At 37.3% G+C, this 22033-nt stretch overlaps 1 protein-coding gene across 2 annotated transcripts in view; it reads left to right on the top strand.

The window, feature by feature from the left end:
* The window catches only part of LARS2 (leucyl-tRNA synthetase 2, mitochondrial), a 90910-nt gene extending 69771 nt beyond the window's left edge, over positions 1–21139 (top strand). The window contains exons 15-21 of one of the 2 annotated variants that reach the window (XM_035317036.1): positions 198–301; positions 1464–1646; positions 3534–3703; positions 4684–4761; positions 6996–7107; positions 15035–15162; positions 20595–21139. In XM_035317036.1, the coding sequence (XP_035172927.1) occupies positions 198–301; positions 1464–1646; positions 3534–3703; positions 4684–4761; positions 6996–7107; positions 15035–15162; positions 20595–20774 (955 nt within the window). In that variant the 3' untranslated portion in view covers positions 20775–21139. The remainder of the gene's footprint in view (positions 1–197; positions 302–1463; positions 1647–3533; positions 3704–4683; positions 4762–6995; positions 7108–15034; positions 15163–20594) is intronic. The other variant, XM_035317037.1, reaches the window with a different exon arrangement.
* Positions 21140–22033: the final 894 nt, after the last annotated feature.

Below are 22033 nucleotides of genomic sequence, written 5' to 3'. Positions count from 1 at the left end.
TTACACTTGTCAGCCCAGCACCATGAATAAATGCAGAAAGTGCTCTTTCTAAGGTGGCAACCATTTATGCACAGTCATTGTGAAATTCTTGTTTCATTAAATAACTGCCTGATTGGCTCAACATCTGAGGCTTAAACTAAAGTATGCATTTGAAAGCTGTTTTCAACATGCAGGTTTCTTTTTCCTTCCATCCTTAGGGAGCCTTTCCATAAGCTCTTGGTTCAAGGTCTTATCAAGAATCAGACATTCAGACTAACATCAACAGGCCAGTATTTGAAGAGAGAGGAGATTGATTTCACTGGTAAGAGAAAATGCAGGGGAAAACCAGCACAAATGCATCCAGAAAGTCAGGGACTACTTCAGTTAAAAGAAGACAGACAGGACTCAGTGCTGGGAAAGTTTGGTGGAGAAAAATGAATCTTTGTAATATTACAAGCAGAGAGTGTCTTCTGTGAGTTTGGGATTCATACCACTGCTGAGTGTAGGGAGACCCTACTAATCTAGCAACTTTTAATTGCAACCATATACAGAAACAATGCTATGATAGTATTTTAGCTCCAGTGTAGTCCAAAGGACCAGAAGTCAGTTTTGTTAAGACAGTGCTCAGCAGCTTGCTGAATGGAGTTAGTAGTCCCATCAGACAGACAACCTACAAAAACATTGTCAAAGTTAACGGAGTTGGTGGTATATTTGGTAAATTTTACATGTTTAATGAGCATAGGAAGAAGTGCTATTTATCAGTTCTTCCCAGTGCCTTCACTGCATAAGCTGGATCAGCAGCCCTTGTTTGGGGAGCTGTAGCAACAAGAGGGACTTGGTCACATTTGCCTCCCTTAAGCACTTATCTCATGCCTTGTTTTCACTGCTCTTCTCCTGCATACAAATCCTGTAAGACAGTTAAAAACAAACAACCCTTTTTGCTTACCATTATCGCTATCCTATTTCTTCCAGAAAGCTAACAGGTGTTTTTGCTTGGGTGCATCCTTATCAGTGTAAATGCCCCTTTCCATTCTTTAACTCATGCAACAGAGGGCAGGTTATTGTCAGGATAACAATTGGAGTTATAAACCTGGGTCTGTAAAAGCTAACAGCAGCTCAAAATTGTACCAAATCGGTGTACCCATCTAGGAAGTTTTAAATGGTGTGGTTATAACAATGCTTAAATCTCAGAGGCTGTCAAGCACATAGGATGAGTGCCAAAATACAGCTTCCAAATGGTAGAAGGAGACTTTCTTTCATGAGGCAACGGAAGAATTTGGATGTTACCTGATTAAAATATGAAAGTAAGAAAAATTCGGGGAGGGAAAAGTGTTATTACTTTTACTGTTATTTCCCCTCTCCCCCAAACAAACAAACAAAAAAATAGAAATAGTTGTTTCTTAATATGCTTACATAACCAAATTAATTGTTGTTAATGGTGAGCAAAATTTGTTTTAATATTTTGTGTATGTCTTAATATTTAGGCACTGAACCAGTTCACCTAAAAACTGGTGAGAAACTCCAAGTCACTTGGGAAAAAATGAGCAAATCTAAGCACAATGGAATAGATCCTGAAGAATTAGTGAAAGAATATGGCATTGACACCATACGTCTTTACATTCTGTTTGCTGCTCCTCCAGATCAAGATATTTTGTGGGATGCTAAAAGTAAGTCAAACTCTGTTGTTTTTTTCCTGGTGTGTTACATTTTAAACACAAAACAATTCTCGTTGCCCAAGTTTTTTGAATAGTCAATCAAAAATATATAATGTTTCTTTTGAAAGAGAAGTCACAAAACCATGACAGCCAGGCTTGCAAGGTTACTGCAAGCAGCTCACCTCTTTAAAGCTAAAAAAGAAAAAAAGATGTCTGAGAATCATGTCTGAAAAGCATGTCTCAAATTATATTTTACTCTGAAATAGTAAGAGTACCAACCTGGATCTTAATTTCTCTCTTTTTTTTAAATTTTCTACAAATGATTGATTGAAAATTATTATTTTAAGATTATTTTCTTCATTATAAGATAAAACTTCACAATTTTTACAATTGATGTAAGGTTGTTTGTAGTACAGTAATCTTGTAAGCCAATTGTGATAACAAAATAATGTTTAAATTGAAGAAATCAACCAAGTAAACAAATTTTTGAAAATTGTCCTTTTAGGTGGATATTGTCTTATTAGGTCCTATTAGGTGGATATTGTCTTATTAGGAGAATATTAAATACCAGTTCTCATTTGCCATGATCCTCCTCCTTACTGGATGTGTTTTGATAGCCTTTTGAGGATTGCCCTCCATACTTTATTCCTTGTCTTCACTTGTGGAAACGAGGGAAAGGTCCCATGTCATTCTCTCCCCCAGTGTGGGCAAGTAATTGTCTCTAGAGTATGCAAGACCAGATGTGGCCAGATTTAACCAGTAGCTTATTACACCATTACTACAGTGTTAGATAATACCAAGCCTACAGTGTCTAGATGATCTACAAGCTTCCAGTATGAACAGGAGATGGAAAGTTTGGGAAGAGCATTGTATTCTGCGTCCTACCTAAGAGAATTCATGTGGATCATGCAGACAGAGTCAGTCAGGTTGTGTTTTACTGTTCCAGATGTGCAGGAAGTCTTTCATCTAGTGCAGTCGGACACAAAATTGGTGTGTGTTAGTCACACACATGTGTTTTACTTCTTCCAGTTTTAGTAGTAGCCCTGGCACTGTTTTCAAGTGCAGTTGCTGGATCAGAATTGGAAGCCCTTATCAACTGGAACATCTTACGATATATTGCTACTGTGCAGTGCAGTGTGATGTGGTGATGTGCAGTCTAGTAGATACCTGATGCATCTGGAACAGAGAGCTAAAGCCATATGAGTGCCACACCTCAAGCCATACCTTTATTAGTGGCTCTGTGCCACACCACATGGGGTAGCTCACTGTGAACAGCATTAGCTTGCACAGTTCCTAGGTCACATTCTTTGAGCAGCCATGTAGCAGGATTGATACTTGCAGGATCAGGATGAACAGCTTTATAATCCTCCCAGGCTCAGCTCTTTCAGTAAGATGGTACCAAGAATCAGAGCCTTTACTCATTAGCATGGTTGCATCTCTGTAGCAATAAAAGTATATGTAATTTTTAAGATCAAATTTTAGAAGAAATCTCAATTATTAAGAAATAGTGTGCTTGTATGTATATATATATATATTTGTATTCTTCCAAGAGATTCAAAAATGAGAGCATGTAGAAGAATTGTTTTCTTGAGTCATTAAAACACAAGGTGAATATTCTAACATTGACTATATTTTATAGATTTAGCAAATATTTTTGCAATATATATGTTTTAAATCATTACAGAAAATACATCTGGTTTTTATTAGTGATTTCTTTCCATTAAGGCAACACAGCATTATTTTTAAAGGGCATTTTTAATTGTATTGACATTTTTCATGTAAAACATAGGGTTTCAGAATGTTAAACTCTAGCATACAGGTTCCTTTTTGCTTCTCTTTAAAGTTTTGGATTCATCCATTGTAACAGATCTGTTTCTCCAATCTATTCATTAATCTTAGATGACGCTGTGCTGGGTGTTCAGAGATGGCAGACTCGTGTCTGGACGCTTGTAACCAAACTTATAGAAGCAAGGACTTCAGGAACCATGCCCAATCCTGAGCTTCTGAATAAGAAAGAGAAGGCTGAAGCCAGAAAGATCTGGGAACAGAAGAATCTGGTAATTTCTGAGGTAAAAAGAAGCCCTTAAATAGTTTGTAAATGACCGAATAAGTTACTGCTCTTGTGAAAACTATGCCTGGCTTAGAGATCCAAAAGTTGTCCCACAGGTAGTGGATCATAAAGTAATTTTTAAGTAAAATATTCACTGTGTAAGTAATTTTATTAATCTACAAATTTCATAGGACAGAACTCTTCTGTAAAGTAGTAAGATTTGGATTGGCGAAATTTATCTCCTGTCTGCCTTATTTAAAGGCTGAAGTGTTATGGCATTAAACTGTTGTGAACCTGTGTTTGGAATACCTCTATTTCCAGTAGCACAGCTATCGGTGAGTTAGTTATGCAGATTATCCCTGACAAGAGTTTTTGGTCTGTTTGCTTCACACCTCATTATTATGCCTGCTGTGTCATAGAGATTAAAAAAAAAAAGTTGCTGGAGAAAATATATTAGCATATTCTAAAAAATTATTGAAATAATTGTTCAGCTTTTCTTATGTGTTAAGTCTCGTGTTTAGTGTCAATTCAATTACGCAAGACTTGGAAGGAGATGTAAATACTTGCAAAATTAGCCTAAGACTTTTTTCTATGCTTAAAACTTTACCTGACTTAAATCCTGTGGCCAGGGACCTTCCAGGTGTTTTAACAGTCTTTAGAGTTATAATCTTATAATTTTACAACAATTATTATCTATGTACACTCTTAGCAGCATAACTGGGTTTACACATATGAAGACCTCCTTTAGGAACAAAAGGAAGATATTTTATTAAAGGAAATAGAGTGTGCTCACTAAAACACAGTCCTAATTGGTGGTGATTAAAGCTTTTAAAGTCTTGAAACAGATGGAAAGCTAGTCAACTGAATTTTTTATATGATTATTATTTTCACACACACATGTGGTTTGTTTGAATGCCAAAGTGATTTCCAGGTAGAAGGTAATATTCCATGGTAGAGAACTTCAATTAATTAGTGACAGCACTTTTCTTTTAATACAAGGTAACAGAGTACTTCACAAAGGATCATTTGTTCAATGCAGCTATTTCTCGACTGATGAGCCTGTCTAACATACTCCATGTAAGTATGCAAGGTGAACAAAGGCAATTTGCTGTCAGTCATGGTTCCGGTAAGTCTTTATACAAAGCAAGAGCTGCCTAATCAATAGCTTTCCAAAAGTCACTTACTGTTGTTACTGACTCAAGAGTCTTGTGTACACTAGTTTGAAATATTCAGATTAAAAGAAACATGTTCTAATATCACTATTGCTTGAATATACTATGTTTTGCAGGAAGAGCTTGAAAGTCTTAGAGGCACTAGGTTCTGATGTTTACCTCTGTGTCCTCTATTTCAAAACGATATGTTTTGTTTTGTTTTGTTCTTTGTTCTGTTCTGTTCTGTTTTGAAACAAGTTGCATATGTAGCTACATATAGTAGCTCTGAGCTCTGCTGTCCAGCCAGTTCTTAATCCACCTTACTGTCCATTCATCTATCCCATGCTTCCTTAGCTTGCTTATGAGTGTTGTGGGATACTGTGTCTAAAAGCCTTGCTGAAATCATCCACTGCTCTCCCCTCATCCCCCCAGCTCGTCATTCCACCATAGCAGGCTATCAAGTTGGTCAAGCATGATTTCTCCTTGGTGAACCCATGCTGACTACTCCTGATCACCTTCTTCTCCTCCACATCCTCCAGAGAGCAAAGTATTTGAACACTGATATATTTTGTGACTAAAGAAGTCAGTGCAGTATCTTTCAAGAACAAATTTCCTTATAGCATATTGACACTTCCTCTTTGAGTCCCATTTGAAAGGAGGAAGTGGGGAGTTGGGCGAAATTAAATATAGAAAACAGGTAGTAGTTAGTAAAACTTACTCAAATCTAGTTTGCACTGACCTCATTGGTATCAGAGATAAGAATTTGCCATCTGAAAGCTCTTCTGTGGTCTGTGTCAAACAAATCACTGTTTTTGGACAATTTTCCAGTAGGCAGGAACTGGTGATTATCACACCCACAAAATAATTCTCATAAGCTGACAAGTGTTGACATTCTTCCATGCTGTTTCATTAGGGAGATGAATCACAAAATAAATGCAGAATCTGAACTTAGCATGGGATGTAATCATACTGAGTCAAAACAGAGGCAAAGAAAGAAAAAGTTTATCCAGCTGCTTTTAGTGCTCTTCTTTTCTCTTAGGATACAACAAACAGAGGAATTAAGGTTAAAGTTCTGCCAGTCTGGCGCATTTGCAAGAAATGGAAAATTGTCATTACTAGAGCAAGCTAAACAGTTTACTAAAGCAATCTGAACATCAAAACATAGAAGGCTGTGTTGCACTTGTCACCCCCAGAACTCCCTTCAGCTCTAAAACATCACTTGGCCACTAAATACAGCTTTACTTAAACAACTCTAGGATCCTGTAGAACTGAACCTTATTCCAGGAAAAAGCATGCTGCATTCATCACAATTTGACTTTCTTGTGCAAGTAGTTTACCTCTTTAGGTAGCTCTGATTTTATCCAAGCTTGTACTTACTGAAGTGGTAGTATTCAAAATACTATTCAGGGTCACAGGTGTCCACACAGGTCTGTGTTCAGTCTCCGGTACCAGAGTAGATCCCCAGGGATCTGCATCAGCCTCTTCAGGAGTAGATTTCCAGCTTGTCATTTTTTTCATAAGTGTCAGAGAGCACTTTGTGACCAAGAGGTGCAATTTCAATTCTCCAGAAATTTGTGTAAGCTTCTAATTTATTATGAAATTATACTGTCCTGAGCATAGAAGTTGATTTTAGGTTTTGTTATATAGAATAGTTCAGTTGGAAGGGACCTTTAAAGACCTAAAAGTCCAACTGCCTGACCTCTTCTGGGCTAACCAGAAGTTAAAGCATGTTCTTGAGGGCATTGTCCAAATGCCTGTTGAACACTGACAGGCGTGGGGCATCAACCACCTTACTACAATGCCTGCTCCAGTGTTTGACCACTCACATTAAAGTCATTTTCCTCATGTCCAGTCTGAACCTCCCCGGTGCAGCACTGTGCTCTTCCTGTGTATCCTGTCATCAGTGACCAGGGAGAGGAGACCAGCACCTGCCTCTGTGCTCCCACTCCTCACTTCTTGGCCTCCTTTTCTCCAGGCTAGACAACCCAAGTTTCATCAGTGTATGTTACAGAAGCAAAGTTTTCATCTCCGCTGTTTTTAAGATGTCTTAATGAGTTGTTCATGCATGTACTTTTCAATTAAACTATTCTCCTTCCCACCCCAAAATACTCGTATTTGAAATTTATTTTCTTTTCTTTCTTTTTTTTTTTTTTCACTTAGCAAGCTCCTCGACCTCTTATTCTTCACAGTGCAGAATACGAAGATGCTCTGGCTACACTCTGCATTATGATTGCACCTATGGCTCCACACGTTGCATCAGAGATGTGGAAAGGTATTTATAGAAATACACTTTTTATTGATGTGGCAGGGGAAAAAAAGCAAAAGGTTTGCAAAAATATCTTCAAAATCACGTGTTACTTGTCTCTGTATTCTGCATCTATCCTGTCACCTTTTGTCATAATTCCTAAACAAACCTGAAACTTGTGTTGTTTCCAGATCTTTCTTGCTGCTTGTAGTTTCTTTCCCTTTGCATACAAGTCTAAGCAGAGAAAGGGAGAAGGAGGAAAAATCCAAGACAGAGCCTGCATGAGGAAGGAATCAATGTGTCAGTCGCTAGCTGCCTCTGCATATGGAAAGCAATATTAGAAGCTGAACATGATTACAGAGAGAGGCCTTTCTAAAAGAGCCTTCGGACTAGAAATACCTTCTTTCAGGAATTCAAGCAAAGAGGACCATGTCAGAGGACTGCATACTAAAAAGACTAAAGGAGAGTTTAATATAAATCATATTCTTGTTATTGCAGAGACTCTCCAGAGACTGAGGAATGCTATATGTTAAATTAACCTCTTGTGGAAAGTGGGAATGGTAGATGGAAAATCTAGTTTTAAGATTATTTAAATCTAGATTTAAGATTATAAAATGACAGAGGCAGTGAGGATGTCCTAATTAACATAATCTGTCAAATGTAAAGCTTAGTCTTGTGACATTTTGATAGTTACAGTAGGAACTCTGTAATTTTTACTAAAATCATGGGAGAATGAGAATGCTAAACACTTTCTGGATCTCTCTGCTGTAAAAATGAAAAGGAAGCGTAATAAAATTGGGATTTTATTATCCTTAACTCCTGCCTGCATTTAAAAATGCAGTTTTGTTTGCGTGACTCATTATAATTCAATGTAGCTGGTATACAAAAAAAAATTTCGGTGCTTATTGCCTGAAGAATTTTATGACTGAACATGAAAAATACAATCTCTTTTAGCAGCGTGATCATTACATTACAACAAAATTATTAAACGATCTTATCAGGAAAATGTACGTACATTTAACTAATGCTTTGTGGTAAGAAGACAATATTATGTAGAAATAACCAGTATCTAGCATTTCTGTCCTGGGGTTGGGACTTCTAGTGGAAAATGTCCAACATGTTCATGTTCTGAATTGCACTCTGGTTCTGCTAAGTCTTATTGTTCATCTGATGTAGCCGGTTTCCTAAATTTTATTGTGTATAGGTGATGATGTTCTCTTATTTTAATAACTTCAGCATAAAAATTAAGCTTTCTAAATACTGAATTTTCTGTGTGCATCAGTTCTCCGTACACACTCAGAGAAATTCATTCTTTTTGTGCCTTGTCTTTGCACTAAAAAGTTGGGATAGTGCTGCTTCCTTTCTTGTAAGCTATACAGGAAAAAGGACTTTGTGTATAATTAGCTCTATAAATAGCACTTAGAGCAGTGGACCCACATACTCTGATTGAAGTCTCTGTCTGCTCTTGTAATGCCAATAATAAACAACACATAAGCAATGTATTTATAATCAAATACTGACATTTCATTCTGAAGTACCTCATACACAGCCTTCACGTTGTGTTTTGTTTAGTGATAAAAAACAAGGAAGATGTTTTCTTTCTACAGGGAAAAATGAAATAGGGAAATTTGGTAGCCCAGCAGATAATACGAAACAGGTAATTTTGCAGTTGAATAGGATCACTGATCAGAACAGTGACTTGTTATGTTAGCTCTGAACCACATTACGCTTCCTTGTGTATTTAAGCTTTTTTGAAGAGAAAGGATTTTGCTTTCGCGTTGTTGTTTCTCATTAGAAAGTGTTTATTATGTAACAAGATGTCTAATGCTAATTTTGCTGCAGCCTTAAAAGAGAAGTATTCCCAGTAATTTTGAATGCTTGCATTGTACTTCACAGGATAGATAGGACTTTTGCTGTTGTACTGTAATCTTTCATGCTTTTCTGATCACTGGTTATGGACAGGAAATGTTTAAGAAGAAATTACAATAGAATTTAAAATTAAATTTGAAATAATGACAACCTACAATATAACCCTGACTTGGTATATTCTATTATATTCTGCCAAAGATTTGGAAAAAATAATTAAACCCAAGGACTATTGGGTTTAATTATTTTGGCTAGTGACCCAGTAGTGACTACCAGGTCACTGGAACAAGCTCCCCAGGGAAGTAGTCACTGCACCAAGCCTGTTGGAGTTTAAGAAGCGTTTGGACTATGCTCTTAGTCATATGGTCTAAATTTTTGGGTAGACCTGTGCGGTGCCAGGAGTTGGGCTTGATGATCCTTATGGGTCCCTTCCAACTCGGGATATTCTATGATCCTATGATTCTATGACTATAGAACTTTCCAGCTAAGCACTCAGAATGAGACTTCATAGAGGTAATAAGATAACTTCTGGCAATGGTGAGCTCTTCTGCAGGTACAAATAGTTTTGTTTTGTTTTGTTTCAGTTTAAATGACAGGTGTGCTGGAAATTGAAAAAAATCAAACAACCTTTTTTCTATTCTAGATTTGGAATTATACACTAGGCACAAGAGGCTATCGTATAAGTATTAAAATCTTGAAAGATATGATGACCAAAATCATACTGATACTGTTGGTCATATTCCATAATTATATAACATAATTTTAAGTATCTAACAGATTTTCTTAAAAACTTGTATCCTGAATGCATTTATATTTAAATAGAAAAACATGCATTTTTAGTCTTTATCAATATCCATTTCAATCTAAAATATACTTGACACAGATCACAATGAAACTTAAAAAAAAAAAAAAAAAAAGCTAATCAGGGTTTTCTAATACAACAGCTTTTAAAAATTAAAACTTGACTAAGTGCTTAAATATTTATATAAGTATCGTCTTGGTTAGTAAAAAAGTTCTTTAAATACAGCTGGGTGTAACTGCACATCACTCCACATTAATTATTGCCAACCAGTGAAAATATTAGGAAAATTAAAAAGGCAATTTTAAGGTGATAATTAAAGATGCTTTGCTTGACATTTTTAATAATGACTCATCAGCATCAACAATCTACACCATTTTGATTGTAATAATGTTATCCTACTTTGTAGGAGTTGCATTAGAGTTCATTTGAAATTTTAGCTTTTTATTCCACCGTGTTTTCTTTGTTAGCTTGTTGATGAACTTTGCAAACTTAGAGCTTCAGTTTGATATCCCAAGGATGCTTTGATATCCCAAGGATGCTTCTCATGTACTGGTCAGGTTTTAAATACAATTCAGGTAAGATGAGGTAGATTCAGCAATTTTTGTTCTTCTGCAACTGAAAAATTCTTCTCCCATGGGGTTCGGTTTATATGTGGCCACCTTGTTTTCATGCATCAGGTTGCGTGAAGAGTCTTGTCTCTTTTGTGAGCTGTTTGAAGAGCATACTTCAGGGTTGGCAGTAAATATTTCCAGTGTGAGCGAAGGGAAAAACTGCTTGAATGCTGTTTCATAAGTGCCTCACCTTTCAGCAGCTGAACAATTGTAACTGAGTGCTTTGATATTTTGTCTATAAAGTAGTTCTTTTTGCTGCTTAGTGGAGGAACAGCGTTCAGTATTTTTGTGTGTCAGCCTAATGGTCTTAATTGTGCAGTGTGTACACTGTTTTATAGCTTGATAACATAAAAAGCTACTGTAGCCCCTCAGTGTGGGAAGAGTTCATCCGGCTGATATCTTGGCAGTTTATGAACACTAACAGGATGAGGAAATCTGTTTCCTTCCTGAAACCTTGTATCTGAGGAATATACAGACACCATTTGAGATGTATTTTTTTGTTGTTTGTTTGTAGTAGTACAGTGTTTTGCTGTCCAGACAAGGATATGAAACAGCCTATTGTGAGTTGTTAAGCCTTTATTAGAGATGGCACATGAAAGATATCTACTGGTGATAAACACATCTTCAGATATGTTGAAATGAAATGTAATTACTGGAATCTGTAACATTAGGATCGTCTTAGCAACATTAAAACTGTCATTGCAGTAGCTCTACTGGAAGTATTTCTGTCTTGATTCAGTCTTTGCTCAGCACGGCTTTTCTGAAGAGTGGAGTGCAAGCTAAGTGATGTTGCAGATTTTCATTGAAAAACTGAATGCAGAAGTCCCCCAAAGCAGCCTGCACAAATCCAAGAAGAATACCAGTTCAGAATAAGAAATTGTTTTTTCCTCCAAGAGTAATCCAAAGTGAAGGATAAGTCCATACCTATGGACAAAGGCAGATGATTTTCAGGAGGTTAAAAAGGTTCATACGAAGTTTGTTGAATTGGAAATGTATTCTAGAATTAGCTTTTAGTAACCCAAGCTTTTCCCAACCCTCTTTGGTGCACCGCATCTGTCACTAAGGAACGTACAAAATGAATTCACTAGCACTGTATTGAATTAATGTAAATTTTTCCTGACTTTGTGCTACTGGTAGTATAATACAGCTTTTCTCATAGCTGACTGGAAATAGCTGTTACTGTGTCTTGCTAGTGTTCCTTTGTGATTGCAGACTGTTTCACATGTGACTGACAGGCGTATTCCTCCTGGGCTGCAGAAGGGTACTGCTGATATTCAGCTTGGCTGAATTTGTCCAATAGGAAGATTCATTAAATACTATAAAAGTTTACGAAGAGCAAAGTAACAAGATAATAATCCTGTCCTTGGAAAGGGTTGCAATGGCAAGTAAAAACACTGATCCAGAGTGTATCTCCATTTACTGCTACAATTCCTGCTCTGAGCTTCTTAAAAACTTGGTCTGCTTGTCTGTCAGCGTGCTGGATTTTTACTTAACATGGATTTCTGTTTTGATTTTTGCTAAATCCAAAGGTTATCAACATTTGAATAATGCATCCTCATAGTCGCCTTATACTGCCTCTCTGGTCTTCTGTTATCTCCTGATAGAAAATCCCTAGTCTTAAACTTTGATAAGAGCATAGTTTCAGCTGCCTTAATTAATTGCCTTTTATCGCCCATTAAAACTTCCGTCCTCCTTGCCTTTTTTCTTTTTAACCTCTCTGTGCTGGCTGTTGTCCCTCACCATGCCAGCCATTCCTCAGTTTAGTCCATAATCCCATCTTTTTCTCTTCCCTACACAGTTTCATGTCAAGCTAGCTGCACCGTTGCTGGAACTTTACAGATTCATTTTTCTAATGCTTTTTTTTCTTGTAAGACTAGAATTACCTTGCCATCCTACCTTGCCTTGATGAAACATAATTGCTTCCACATACTCCTTCTTAAATCTCTCCTTAAAATGACAAACTGCTCTTCCACCCAAATAGCGCCTCAGGGAAAGTATTATTTTATGAAATACTAATGACTCACGTAATGCTAATAAAACATTGCCTAGAGCTTCAATGTTGCTAGACTTGTCCTCTCTCCTCCTTCTGTCAACTCACTCGTTTACAATAGCATAATAGGGTGCTGTGTTCTAGCTGAAGCTCCAGTCCTGTGAGTTACTGATTAGGGAAAGCTTGGTTCAGTATTGACAGAGATCCAGTTGAAGGATCAGTGCTTCAGATTGAGTCCGTGATCTGTCCCCAAAAACAGCTGTATTTATAGACTCTGTGGAAAATGCACTCAACTGGTTTCTGTCCTGTGTTTGCAAAAGAATATGTAGTCATAAAAGTAAATCGAGAGAAAAAAACTATAAAGCGAAGTACACACTGGTTCATAATGTGCATTTCACTAGGTGTTTTCCAGTCCAATGAGGCAGTAAAACAAGTTTTTAATGTTTTCACAATAAGAGTCTGTGAATTGGTTGGTTCTTAGCTTCTCAAACAGTGCTTTTGTGTAATGTATCAGAATCAAGTGGGAAGGCTGGAGGAGGTCTGTCTAGGTCCTGCTAAGTGTGCCAGCAAGTCTGGATTGTGACAGTGAAGTTTCTGGTCCTGTGTGGCATTTTGTAAATGCCAAACAAATCACGGTTGTGTTTTCTGTGTTGTACAGCTCACAAAATGTGAATTAAGGCAGGAAGCCAAACAGCAACCTAAGTAAAACCTTCATTTTGGTTTCCTGTCAATTCTGTTTTCTGAAACTAATTCTGTTGACTTTTGCACTTTTAAAAAAATACAGATGAGCTCATAGCTCATTTTGTAGCAAGAAAATGAACCAAAAGATTGACATAGTGCTTAATCATGCTTTATGTGCTTCAGAATACATATTAATTATTTTTTATTAGTAAGTTTACCAGGACTGACAGCCTCCACAGGGATTAAAACTGCCCCTGGCTTTGCGTATGTAGATAGATGCTCTTGACTTATACCAGAAAGTGTTTTTTAAATAGTTAGAAGGATCTACTTCAACAGGAAAATAAGGAGTGGCCACTAGGCATGCTTCTGCCACAAGGCATGTGATCAGTTGGAAAGAAATGAGCTCATCTGTGTGTTCAAAAGCCAAAAGGGGAAGAATTTAGCAGCTGTCGTCTTTAAAGTCAACGTGATAATGAATCACCAATATGAAGAGTTGTTTTTTTTTTTTTTCTGCTTGATTTCTTATCTTGTGCTTTTTCGGTTTCTGAGTGACTGATGTGAGAGGAAAAAAAAAATACACAAATCCCAGATTGAAGTGTTTAATCAGTTATTTACCTAAAAAGATTGTAGCTCAGTTGTTATTCCTAGGAAATGTGCACATCTTGCTTGCCAGTAGAAATAGCTCACAACAGTTCACCACACTGCCCCTTTCTGCATGATTCAAAAAATAGCAAGATTGTGTGTCATTTTGCAGAAGTGCCTTGTCTGAAAAAGCACTGACAATTAGCTGGTAGATTTCATTCTGGAGAAGTTGCCTTCTCTTTATATCTGTTCGCTGTTATTCACTGTATCAATCTAAGCAATCCAGATAGATAAATTCGTGTATGTCTTATGGGTGGATTGGTTTTTGCCGGTGGTGTCTGCCACTGTGCTGTGTTTTCTTTATCTTCATGCTTGAGTTCCCCTAAACCACAGATGCATTTTCAAATATTCTTTGGTTGATGTATTTTCCAGTTCTGAATGAAGTGTACACTTAAAAAATAATAATAAAAAAAGAATTATCTCTATTCTTACATGTGTTTTTCATTTAAAAATCCACTGGCTTTGTGAGAAGCAATCACAACAGCTATCCTCGTAAATATTGATCATATTTGACAGCCTCTTGTTAAGTGAAACCTTTTTTTTTTTTTTTTCTCTGCATTTGGAGTAAACAGAAACATAAATTCTACTCAGGAGCTTTAATTGAGCTAAAGAATGTGGCTTCAGGATGAATTACATCCAATTCTACTAATACTTAAGTAAAACAGGAAATAATTGCCTTGGAGAGAGCAAAGTCTACTAAAAGGAGATCATTTATAGCCAATTTAAGAGTATTTTAAAATATAATCAAAGGATAAACTGTTTCAGTCTGTACACGTCATAAGAAAAAGAAAACTGTGCAGGGTATACTTACATAGCACCTTTAATTTGCAAGTGAATAGATAATTCACAAAACACAAGGAAAATCTTTCTAGTAGCTTGACTTGCAACAGATTTAGAAACTACCCAGCACGTTGCAGGAAACTTAGCCATCATATTATAGATGACAAAATAATAAGCATAATTGTGTATCATTTGGATTGTTAGTAAAATTTTAAGCAAACTGGCATTGTTACTGAAAAGAACACAGTATTATGATTGACTTCTAAAAGTAGAGATCAGCTGGGGTTGCAGTATTAAAATATGAAACAAACGTGGTCTTCAGTGCTAAATTTTGGATTGCGAATCCTAATCTAAAATAGATGTCAGTGTTCATGTTAGAGTACCTACACATGGTATAAGCAAATGTTTTCAGAGATGTGTATCTTTTTGTTTATGAAGTGCTGTATGCTCATCTAAACTATGTTATTCCATCCTTAAGGGCCTTGCTTTCAAAGCAAACTTTATTCTGATCCTATTTATCAAACAAATTCTAAAGATTGAATGCTCTGGTGATAATACGGCTGAATTGGTTTCATTTTCCAGGTTTGGCACATATGCGCAATAAACTTTGTACCCATCATAACTGGGGTACTGATGTGCTGCATCAGTCCTGGCCCAAAGTTGACCCGGAATACCTTCAACCAGCAGATGTTGTGGAGATGTCTGTTCTGGTAAGAATATTTCATTTATTTTCAGTTGTGGTCATTTAATGTGTTACTGTGAGCTCAGAGGATGACAAAATCCTTGGTCTTTTGGAAGCCAGTTCCCTTCTTACGTGGCTCAGCGAAAGGTCAGATAGAATGGAAACTGCAATTACAGTTGTGCTAAAATGGTTTCATAAATGAAAAGCGTGTAGTATGTCTGGAAGGGAGACGGTCTAAATATAAATCTTTTTGAGTGACTGTATATTAGTACCTGTGGAGATTTGACTGATGAACAACTGCGGTCAAAGCCTGTACAGCCAAAACCATGACCAACATACAGGCCCTCCAAATTTTTGCCTGTCAGTCCATTTATGATGTTGACCCTGTGCTAAAAAGGATAATTAGGTGAAACTTCTTGTGCTACCTGTAGTACTGTGGTTGCCTAATACAACCTATTATAAGCTGGTTTTAGTTGCTTCGATTTTTGCCAAACTATGTTTCCTGTCTGCCTCGGGCTGAACTTCTGGCAAATTTCAGCAAAGCATTTTTCCAGGAATGAGGCTGAGGAAAAACAGGTAGTTTCACTAATGTTAGAACTACATTCCAGATTCTCTTTGAGCTCTAAAACCTCAGTGGTTTATGGAAAGAGCTGGCAGTTCAGTAGAAGAGCTGACATATAACTACATTTAGCTAACCTGTAATTTTCCAAAATGTGCATGTGCACATGCACAATGTGGTTTACCATCTTTTTTCCTACATCTCTAAATATCTATATTCAGCATGCTCCCAGGCATCATAAAGCTTTATGGAGCACAGTAGCAGTGAGTATCACTTTAGGCCATTGAGGGACTGTGGGACCTGGAGCCAGGAGGGTGGGATCTGTGAGTAGCACCTCATCTCTTCCATCCGCTGATTCATGGTCAGCTTGATTTCAAGTCCTCTGTACTCAAGCATTATGATTATCTGTAAGTATGTAGTTGTGTAGTATAGACCTGCAGCGCACCTCTCTTTTCTACTGCTCATCAGATAATCCCTTAATATACCATGCAGCCATTCTGAACTTAAGTGCTTTAACTTAAATTAAACGTGTTTGTGTGTGTGTTTCTGGACATCCTGTACTTTGAATGAGATGCCTTCAGAAGAAATGTCATTCAGTCATGTAAAATTGCGTGCTCTACATGTGTTAAGAGATATGGAAACAATGCACTTTATTGTATCTGTTTTACTCTGCTAGCTTCTTTGGGTAGCGGGAGTAGGGCAGTTCAGTTATTTTTATTCAGCTGTGTTTTTTTGAGAAGGGAAGAGATTGGTTAGATTTAGGGGAAGCTGTGTTGCTCTAGATTTCCTTGATCAAAAGAATCTTTGCAAACAATTTCATGTCTTGCCAGATCTCTGTCAGACCACTTGAACCGAATGGAAAACTCCCAAGAGCACTATTTTTTCTGAAGTTCAGTGTATATGCTTAGCAGAGGCCACCTAGTACGTCTTTTGGAGGAAATTTTCAGTTGCTGGCATCTTTTCCCAAACCAGAGAGAAGCACTCACGTGCCAGCTGAGGTTAGCAACAGACTTCACGCTAATATTCACTGTGGTTTTCTTGCTTTTTAATTTTTTTTAAAAGTGATACATATTTTTAATACCAATAAAAGGGTCACACATCCACAAAATCTTCACTTAGGTATGATTACTTTACTCAAGTTTAAAATAAACCTTCACATTCGAGTACGGCTAGGATACATCTTAACTTTTAAGTGTTCAATCTATGAGGAAGCTATGTCTTTGTAAAATTGTGTAATTATAGAAACTTCTTTGTAATTGCATTTCAGGGAAACTAGTCATTAAAGATATCTTTAAAATAAAAGCTTTGGTAATACAAGGCTAAGTTTGACCTGAATGTTTTCAACACTATACAACTGACCATAAGAAGACCTAAACATTTTACTGACATTTTTCTGTTGATACTAAAAATTCCTTCTCAAAAACAGAAAAATAACTATTAATTTTGCTTTAAACAACCAGTATGAAAATTCTTTTTGTTTCTTTTCCTGATTGACTTTGTCAAAGCTATAGCTTTGTGTAGAAGTCTTCTAATCAGAGAATGAGCAACCACTGTGTGCTCAGTTGCGTATTCATGGAAGAATATGATGTATGTAAACACTTTCCCTAGGCCAGAGAAAGTAAGTGAATGGAAGAACAGAGACACAAATTCCTCTTAGAAACAGAATGCTTCTTCTAAATAGTGGCTGTGGCCTGACTTTCTACCTTAGGAGTAAGGTAAAAGGAAGATAGGGAGAAGCAGTGAGAAACCATTATGAACGAGAATATTTTAAAGTCTTGTGGACGCTGCATGTTTTTTTATGGCTGTAAAAATAAATTGCCTTCATTAAAACAAGAAACACTCAAAATGAGGAGGAACTGGCTAGTTGCAAAGAGACAGTGTCTCTTCACAAGGCTGCACAGTCAAACTGAGTCTTTGGGCCACAGCCTTATTCTTCTCAAGACATCAAACTGCCTCAGGCTGCCAGCAATTTGCCTGCTGAGACATTACGGTTTTATTTCTTTTGACACAAGATACTTCATTATTTCCTGTCTGTGCTGGAGTTATGTCTTTCCATATTTAACCCAAAGCGGCAAAACCAACTCGCTGCATCCTTGGCTGATACAGTACAGACTGTACGAGAATGACATTTAAACTTACTGGAGATGCATATGTACCTGTTGTTCCAAATGTTATTTCAAAGCTGAATATTTTTGATTTGCCTGCTCTTATATCATGTCTTAACATACATTGTTAATGCTGTGAAAAGTCTGACCTGAATGTTGTGTGCATTTCATCTTGTGAACACACTTCTAACATTCCTCACGTCGTGTGGGTGGTGCAGAACTGTTAACAACTGCAGTCTTACAACTGTTTTTTAAAAAATGTAGACTACGTTTGCATCATTTTTACTGCTTCTGAGTATGAGGAAGGCCGAAAACCGCACAAATACTTATTTTCCTTTTTTACTTCTCAAAAGAATTATGAATCAATGGAGCTGTAAAAGAAAAAAAAAAGTCCAACTAAGAAGTACTTTCCAAAGCCTCCAGGTGCTTATTTTTCAGTCTCTTGTGATTTCATTTCATCCTGCATAATTTCTCTAGTTCTCTGATCCCTCTAGATCCAACACAGTCTAAAATGTCAAATTAAAAAAAAAAAAAAAAAGGCAGAAGAGAAGTCAAGAGCTTCCTTTTTCTGGGGAAGAAAGGACCTGAGCTTCATTTGTGTCTCCTCTTGTAGTCTGCCATGGGATTTTTTTCAGAGAAACAAAGCTGCTCCCACCCAAGTTTCTTGTGCTGGCACTTCTACCTGGAGTTGATGAGGGATATGCTGGTCTAGGGAGATACAGAGAGAGAAGGAGGCATAGCAGAAGACATATGTCCTGCTGAGAATCCAACGCCTCAACTCAAAGAGCATAGGGTACTTGTTACATATAGCATGTGATCAAACCTGCAATTTTATTTTTTTTAGGAATTGTGTTAGTGTGTTTGACTCTGCATCGTGATACCTACATTACACTGAAAACCATTCTACCAAATGTGTGCTGAAATCATAACCAGACTGCCTTTTGATACAATTTGCAGACTTTCCTCCCAGTGCAGTGTGTGGGAAGATGAGGACAGATACTGTGGGAAGGTACACAGTGGCAGGTCGCCTAGGCTCCCCAACCTTCCTAGGAAAACACAACTGCCAGGAGTCATTTATTTGCTATGTTGATTTAGTCCGGTTGTGTTTTCTGTTGAGAATAGCACCAAACAGCCTAGCTGTGGCAATTTTCCCCCTGCCAACATCTGTCCACTGGGACATATTAATTTGCATTATGGAGGACAGTGAGTGACATTTTAACTAAGCAGGCATAGTTTCGAACTACATGCTGTGTGTCCTAGCAGCAAGCTCACCAGCTTGCTTTATATTCTGACCAAAGCTGTATCAGGTTTGATTTTTACCATTTTCTTTTTCCTGTGGAATATATTTCTTCTTTGAAGCACCCTGTCAAAAAGAACTCCTTGTATATATTTTTCACAAAAGTCTTAAAAACGAAATCTTCTGTGATTTTCAAAGGATTTACTTTGCATAAGGTACTAAAGGCAAAGTTTAACACACAGACAGCCTTTTATGCTGCCAAGTTATGGATGCATGTAAGAATAGTTAAAAGCCTACCTACATTATCACTGCAAATTAATGTCAAGTCTAGTCAGAAACCAGAAGTGACTCATCCCAGCTGCATTTGAGACTTCATCTTGTCTGTCCCATCTTCCTCTCTCTGAGAATTGCTTAGAATATTTTATTTTAAATAAAATACAAACCAAGTAACTGAATTAGGTCTCTCTCATTTGTGGGATGTTGCATACACATACCCTGGATAAAAGCTGCGGGCAAGCCAAGCTGTGAGCATTTTAATGTCCAGGCTGTATGAAGCGCTGTGTTACTTTTTAGGTGATTGAAAAATAGTTATGATGGTGTCTAGAGGGCAAAGATTTGCAGCACCTGCAGCAGATTCTTATGCAAGCAAGTAATTTGATTGAAGAGGATTAAAAAATCCAAATTGTTTAATTTGCTAAAATGTAGAATTAGTGTTATTTTCATTAATCCATAGAATGTACTTCCTATAAATCTGAAAGCTTTAGTAATAATGAATTTTATGTTAATTCCAGAAGGGTACTCAGTAGGACTCTAGTCTCTTTACATTCTGTTAATGACAGAATATATTTATAAGATAACTTTATAAATTGATTCCCACGGAGGACTTAATCAGTTTTACTTACATGATTCTGCCCTGCTGATGCAAAACCAGCATGGGAACTGCTCTGAAAAACAGCCTAACACAGGAAGACATTACCTTAAGAGGAGTTGTCATCTTTGTGGTTGGTGTTGGCTTAATGAGTCATGCTTTCAGTGAGAACGCAGCATATAATAAGCTAGAGCCCATTTTTAAAAAATGAGTTAGTGTTGAATCCTTTAGATACATCTTTTAAGCCACAAATATTTTACTATATCTTGTATTTGAATCTAAGGAATCATTTAGCTGTAAATTCCCAGTTGCAGTCTAGAGGTACGTACACACCAAAGTTCCCACCTAACCATCTGTTCACCGTCTCTCTATTCAGCCTGTGCAACTGTTTTGTTTTCAAGCTTAAAAGATCCCCATATTGCATGGTCACATGATGTTTGCTCTCTTGAAGGCTAAAACTTCCTGTGGCTACTTCTTAAATATTGGTTGAGTATCCCGAGTCACGTTTTTATTCTCTTAATACGGGAATGGGTCAGGAGGTATGGAGAATTTTATCCTCTACTTAGAAAGTTTCATGTTGGAGAAAAGACAGCTTGATCCACTTTTTCCCCACATGTAATGAAATGGATTGGATTCAGGAAATGAAATTGTATAAATCAGTCTTTCCTTGTTTCATGTCTCTGTTTTTCAGATCAATAACAAAGCTTGCGGCAAAGTTTTTGTGCCTCATCAAGCAGCCCGCAATTTTGAAGAAGTCCACGAACTAGTTCTTCAAAGTGAACTTGGAATCAAGCATCTCCAGGGAAGAACCATTAAAAAGGCCTTTCTGTCTCCAAGAACTGCCCTTATCAACTTCTTAGTGCAAGAATAAGACTTTGCTGGGCTGTAAAGGGGAACAGGAATCTTTCAGGATGAAACCAATTCAAAAATACCAATTATGGTCATTTAAATCTCATATAATGGCAGGAGAGAAATGTTAACAAAATTAGGGTGCTGCCAAATCTTCATTTCTACATGGAGAAATGCACAGAATTAAAAGTTCCTTATCAACTCATGGTAAGATGCTCTTTGTCCGTATTCTCTGGGAGAACGAGCAGGAAGTACAAAAGAACTAAATGACTGTAGCAGAGCGTAAATGTTGTAAAGCACACGGGTTTTAGGTCAGCCTCAGGAATCTATCCTTCTGGAAATTTGGCTTGGGTAAACGCAGAGGAATAAATAGGATTCCAGAACTAACCAACTGCCATGAGTATGTGCTACAGCAAATGTTAGGTGCTCTACAGTCTGTCAGCCTTTGCTCCCTATATCTTATGTTTGGGTACCCTACCATTAATCAACACTTTCTCTAGTAATATTTTCTTAAAATTTGGTGTGAATTAGTGCTGGCTAATTGCCTTGGGCATAGCAGGTAGCCAGATTGGGGTGGTTTGATCCATTTCACATGTATCTCAGAGGCAAGCCAAGGAAACAGTCAGATGATTTAACTGAGCCCTGCCTTAGCCAGGATCCTCCTTACTTGCTGGTATATTTTTGTTGGTTCGTACATGAGAGAGTCAAATTCCAGCAAGTCCTGACAGTTGTTTCTGCACAGACCAGATGGAAGTTACTTCCCATTCATGAGCCATCTCAGAGACTTTGCAAGGGAGTCAAGAAAGGGACGAGTCAGCTACCAGTAATGCAGTGAAGGCAGACAGCATGCTTTTTGCTTCCGCTCCTAGTTTTTTTACAGTGCCTAGATCATAAAACTTCAATCAACATTCTTTCTTCCTTTCTTTTTTTCTGAGGGTTCTTTAAGTAGAAATAGCAGTCGTTTCTAAAAATCAAGACTCAGATAGAATCAGACTTTCATAAAAGACAAAGCTGCTCTCATGCCTCATTCCAGCCATTTTATTTGTACACTGCATTGCTGTTGTATCTACATGGAAATGCTTATTGTATTTAGCAAGTGCTTGAAAAAGGTTTTCCAAAGAGACAGTTACAGGGTTCATTGCTTAGGAATGCCTTTTCTGTAACAACTATTAAAACTAGCCACTCATGAACCCTTCTGACAGCTAAGAAGTTGATGATAACAACCAGCGCGGCAAATACAGAGGTCTGTTAACCCTCCATCCCAGCAGCCATCCAGACAGT

This window comes from Oxyura jamaicensis, chromosome 2 (genome assembly GCF_011077185.1).
Source record: "Oxyura jamaicensis isolate SHBP4307 breed ruddy duck chromosome 2, BPBGC_Ojam_1.0, whole genome shotgun sequence".
NCBI lineage: Eukaryota > Metazoa > Chordata > Aves > Anseriformes > Anatidae > Oxyura > Oxyura jamaicensis.
This window is presented reverse-complemented; position numbering and strand designations above follow the sequence as displayed.